The following is a 5,351-nucleotide window of genomic DNA, read 5'->3' as shown; positions in this document are numbered from 1 at the left end:
GGGTACAGAGATTACTTAAAAAAAAAAAATCTTTTAAAAAAAGTATGTTGGAAGATGGGAAGTTAAGTATTCAATTGGTTATATATACTTTTTGGATATTTCAACTTCTGTACGATTGGAATCTAGTGAAGCCTTCTTTCAATTTTCTGACACCAATACAAAATCTGCTATCAAAATGTTTAAAAGATCCTTCTAAAAACAATTGTTGCTTGATATTTTGACTTAGTGACCAAACCACAATTTTTTTCAATTGTAACCTTAATTTGTCCTGTAACTCTCTTTCACGGGGGTTTAGGCTTCCAAGTCATCTTCTGCAATCTTTGTGTGACAAGGTGAGCTATTTGCTTCTGTTTAGCAGAGCTGGATAAGGGAACATCTCTGCATTTGATTGGTTGGCTTTTAAAGGATTAGTCCTCTGGAAAGGCCCTGTTTCCCTATCACATTGCTAGCAGTGTGGACTTAACTGTGGTTAAAAATTCAAATTGAAGACAAGCATTTACCATCAAATAGAACATAACCTTCAGTACTCCTCTGTTACATATCTTCTACACATCATATGGACTTAATGTATGTGATGAAAAGCTGTTTCGAAACCACCTTAAATGCTATATCCAGAAATAACAACTGACTCTGGCAAAGAGAGGTAATTTAGGGTCCTTGTATGTCCTATAACAAAGCCAATACAGTTTAAAAATAAATAAATTCCAACTACACAAACTGAGTTCAACGAGATTATAAAAACTGAGGAAGACAAACATGTCGGCTAAGTCAACAAGTCAAATACATTATACGCTACTACCCCGATGAAATAAAACAATGGCTTTCCATTTTATTTTGGATTTCCCAGCTACTCAGGGTAAACATTATCACTTTTCAAATTCCACTTATTATTTTATCTGAAAGAAAAATTTACTGAGTAAAATGCTTGGCTGTAGGATTTTAAGTTTACAATCCATCAGGTTACAGTATCAGAGTTACTACAGTTTCTTCCCCAGTGTGAGCATTCTCTGCGTTTTATTTACATTCCGTCACTTTCTATTTCCTCCCCAACTTTATATGCTCAAGAATGAAACTGTATTGGTGTTATGTAACAATATTTCAAATTTGCAACATACATACTGCTTTATCGCTCCCTTGAACCCATGTGCCTGAAAAATAAAATACAATGTATCCCTACGTAAAAACCACCTTGGCGTGTATAAGGAAAAGTGTGGACACACAGAAATAGAAGCACTGAAAAACACTTGTGTGCAAGGGTAACGATGGATCCGTCCTTGTTGACAACAATTTCCATGATTTATTAACAGCCATAGGCAGCCAACCTAGTACATGACAAGGTCCAAGGCCTGGCCATAAGAAGTAGGTAACCCAGTGGGGATGAAGGCTTTAAGGTCTAAAAACTAATGTGATGAACAAAACAGAACAAAACAAAACAAAACCAAACCCAAAACAAGCAAACCGTAAAACCTGGAGAAAGTGCTCCAAATAGAGCCTCTTTGGCAACCCAAATTGAACCAAATGAGTCAGGTGGACGATTAGAATAAACTGTGCGCCGTTTCCTTTCACTAGGTCTACAAAGCCCATCAAATTATGTTTGGACCAGAAAACCAGAAGTTATTAGCACCTTCCCTTTTCACTTTTTTTTTTTTTTAATATTCAGTATATTCAGCAACAACTCTTAATCCATGGTCTCCATTCATTTATTGGCTGAACAAGATCCTGGGTGCCTCTTGGTGATCGCTCCTTCCAGGCTGACCTTACATGACAGCAAATTGAAATGCCCCTCCGTAGAGAGAGGGTCAAGACCGCGAGGAAAGTCATCCAAAGGTGGACGCATCTTGCTTTCATTTACTTGTTTATTAGAGGGGCGGCGATGGCCGCGGCTGGACGAGGACGAGGCGGGAGGCGAAGGGGCGCGCGGGCTGTGAGCCGCAGCCGGGGGGTGGGAACCCGCGGAGGGGGGTGGAGGGCAGCAGCCACGCTCCACCGCTCGGCCCTCCGGACCCAGAAAATGACCAGCCCCTCCTCCCACTGCACCCTTGACCCCTCCCCCCTCTTTCCAGGCCTTTCATCAGCCCGCCCGCGGGGCAGCCCGCGGCCCCGAGACCTCGCGCCGGACGTCCACCTCTTTCACCAACCCGCTCCAGCGATGCGGGCAGGCCCAGGGCGTCCCCGCGAAGCCCTCGGCCCTGCGAGGATCCCGACCCCGACCCCTCCGGCCGCGCCCCTCCCCCTCGAGTAACGCACCTGCGGCCCCGCCCCCGGCCAAACGCTGAGGCGGCGGCGGCGGGCTGGCGAGGCCGAGCGGCTAGGCTCTCGAGGCGCAGTCACCTTCCCTTCCCCCGCCATTCTGCCCACCCCCCTAGCTCAGCCACCAAGCAGCCGCCGCGCTCCTCAGCCGCCCCGAAATCTAAAGGGGTCCGTCTCCGGCACCACAACCAAATGGCTGAGCCTCCCTGGCCGGCTGCGCAGCCCGCCCATTGGTCCCTTCCCCCCCCCCGCCGCTGCCACCATTGGCTGTTGCCCGGAGACCCTCGGCGGCGATTGGCTCCAGCTGTTGCCGCTCATCCGCCGGCCCGCAGGTCCCGCCTCCACCGTGATCAGGTTAGTGTGCGCCGCGGGTGCTGGGGGCTCGAGAACCGAGCGGAGCTGGTTGAGCCTTCAAAGTCCTAAAACGCGCGGCCGTGGGTTCGGGGTTTATTGATTGAATTCCGCCGGCGCGGGAGCCTCTGCAGAGAGAGAGCGCGAGAGATGGAAATGGACAAACGGATTCATTTAGAGCTGCGGAACAGGACGCCCTCTGATGTGAGCATTTGCCAAAAATATCTCTGTCGGTCCATTCTCCTACTTTGTGTGTGTGTGTGCGTTGGGGGGAGGCACTTTTTTTTGAGGGGGGGGCGCCCGGGAGGTGTGGGTTTCGGGGTCGGACTGCAAATGAATTGCAAGGTTGGGGGGTTGCAATGCCATCCGAGCATGTTCCGGCTGCCGCCGCCGCTGCCCTTGGTGTGTGACTACCTGTGCGTGTGCTCCCGCGTGTGCGAGTGTGGGTGCGAGAGTGTGCGTGCGAGTGTGCACCCACCGGGGGCCAGCGGGCGCACGCGTTTGGGTCGGAGAGAATGAGGCAAAATAACCCTCTGAGCTCGCTGCTCCCTTGACTCCGTCTGGGGGAAAGATTAACGAGGCAGAGGAGGAGGGGGGCTGCCTCCTGGATTTAACAACAAAAAAAGGGGGTTTTATATTTTATAAATGAATCCCCCCTTCCGCCCCCCTCCCGCGCCTTCCCCCTCCCTTTCTCTCTCTCTCTCTCGCTCGCACACACACAATAAGTTTTGGGCTTCGCGAGTCCGGTTTAGTTTCTGATAAATGTGGGCCGAGGCCCCCGGGGAGAGCGCGTGGGGAGGGGGCTGCAGTGGAGTTGGGAATGGCTCGAGTTTAAAGTGCGTCTTCATTTCTTTGCAGTGATGAGGAGAGAGACGGGGGAGCCATATTTGTAACTTTGTAGTGTTCGTGAACGCGCCCTTTCTCTCCCTCCCTCCCTTTCTCTGCCTCCCTTCCTCTCCTCCTCTTTCTCCCTCACTCTTTCCACCCCACCTTCGGGCCAGATGCTGATGTTTCTTCCTTTCCTTCCGAAGGGAGGATAAATTGGAAGGGGGGAGGGATTTTCGAACGTGCTAAGGCACAGATAATCCCCGCGCCTCCCCACCTCGAGCGATCGCTATTGCAAGTTACCCAAAGGCTACGTCCCGGTCCCCCCTCGCCCCTGCTCCTTCCGGCCTCGCTGAGATGCCAGCCTTTGAGCCCTGGCGCCCCCCGGCCAGGCTTTCTCCAGGGTGGGCTCCTCGGCAGCCATTCGGCGCCTGGTTAATAAATGGGCACGGGAAACTTTGTCAGGACGCGAGCTGCCCAGACCTGGTGCCCGTGGTGGGTATTGGCCGGGTCCAGATTTATGCGGGCATAGGAAACACGCAGCTCCGGGATGGGAGTTTGCCTTCTGGTCGCCGTTATTGATTGGGCAGCGGCGGGAGTACGGCCGGAGGAAACTTACACGGATGGGAACTGGGAGGCTCGGGCGAAAGCCCACCCCCAAGGAGGGGGAAGGTGAGGGTGGGTTACTCGAACGCTCGTTTGTATTTCTGTCTCCCTCTCGCTTTCAAACAGTGTTTTATGTGAGTTGGCGGCTCAGCGGAGACCCCGGCTCTGGGGCGGAGACCCTGGCCGGCTCCTCTCGCGGCCCCTTCCGAGACCCGGGCAGCGCGGGCCGGAGGACCCCTCCTCCAGCCTCGGTGGCCAGGGTTCCACAGAGTTGGAAGTTTGGGTAGCACGGTGCGCTGACCTGTCGCCCCTTCAGCCCGTTAAAACCCGAATCCCTGGCGAAGGCAGGCCTTGCTTCCTCTTTTCTCTAGTTCCTCCCCCAAACCTGAGTGAGACTTTTGAAAACAAGATCCTTTTTGTGCCCCCCCCCCCCCACCATAACGCAGCTGTGGACTGTAGACGTGCAGTGCCTTATGGCGCGCAGGGCGGGGAGGGGGTGGCGGAGGGAGGGGAGGGGGTGCCCGCCGAGAAGGCAGGAGTTTCCGCGAACAATTTGCCGGCGGTTTGCCTTTCTCTGGCCGGTTTCATCCCCGCTTAGACCCCGAGCCGGAGGATTTGGGGGCTGGGTGTGGTGATGGGGGAGGGGGCCGGAGCCGCGGTCTTCCCGCGTACTTTCCGGAAGCCCCCCGTGCGGAGGGGGAAGGGCGCGCAGTGGGGGGCCGGGGTCGTGGCGGGTGGGTGTGGAGGCGCGGTTCGCCAGGCCGGCCCCAGCCACCCGGCCGGCCAACTGGGAGCGAGATCGAAAGCGGGTCGAACCGGCTCTTTAAACTTCCCCGAGTGTGTGCTGGGGGAGGGGAGCGCGCCGCGCCGAACTGGGAGCGATTTCTCACGCTTCGCCCCCTCGCCTCCGAGTCTCCCTGCCCACTCGCCTGCCCCCTGCCTCGAGGCGGGGTGGGGCGCGGGTGGGGATGGAGGGGGCACTTTCTGCACATTTGGGGAGGAGGGGGAGCGAGAAAGCTTGCTAATGAGGGACAAAAGGGGTGGGGGAGGAGGAACTATTTTTTTGTAAACGTTCTTAAGACAAATAGCTCTCGGAGAGCGCCCCCTGCGCCCCTCCCCGCCGCGCTCCCCCCCCGGGGGCCCCCACATACCCACCTTCGGAGCCTCTCCCAACTCGGATCCGGGGGCTGGTGGCCACGCCGCGACGCCGAAATAGGACGAGCAGCCATGTTTCCCGGGTCTCGCGCGGCCCGCCCCGCCCCTCCCCCATGGCGCGGCCGGCGCCGAGCGCGGGGCTGCGAGTGCGGGCGCCGGGCTCC

General features: G+C 55.4%; 1 protein-coding gene and 1 long non-coding RNA gene across 3 annotated transcripts in view; one reads left to right on the top strand and one right to left on the bottom strand.

Annotated features, from left to right (window-relative positions):
• Positions 1 to 301: 301 nt before the first annotated feature.
• Positions 302 to 5,345, bottom strand: LOC125910105 (uncharacterized). Its single transcript, XR_007453856.1, has 2 exons — positions 5,188 to 5,345; positions 302 to 2,729 (listed from the first exon to the last, which is right to left on the bottom strand). It is a non-coding gene; the product is annotated as an uncharacterized LOC125910105 (long non-coding RNA).
• The window catches only part of ANP32A (acidic nuclear phosphoprotein 32 family member A), a 39,468-nt gene continuing 36,840 nt past the window's right edge, over positions 2,724 to 5,351 (top strand). Inside the window, exon 1 of one of the 2 annotated variants that reach the window (XM_049613812.1) lies at positions 2,724 to 2,805. In XM_049613812.1, the coding sequence (XP_049469769.1) occupies positions 2,752 to 2,805 (54 nt within the window). In that variant the 5' untranslated portion in view covers positions 2,724 to 2,751. The remainder of the gene's footprint in view (positions 2,806 to 5,351) is intronic. The other variant, XM_049613811.1, reaches the window with a different exon arrangement.

This window comes from Panthera uncia (assembly GCF_023721935.1).
Source record: "Panthera uncia isolate 11264 chromosome B3 unlocalized genomic scaffold, Puncia_PCG_1.0 HiC_scaffold_1, whole genome shotgun sequence".
Taxonomy (NCBI): Eukaryota; Metazoa; Chordata; class Mammalia; order Carnivora; family Felidae; genus Panthera; species Panthera uncia.
This window is presented reverse-complemented; position numbering and strand designations above follow the sequence as displayed.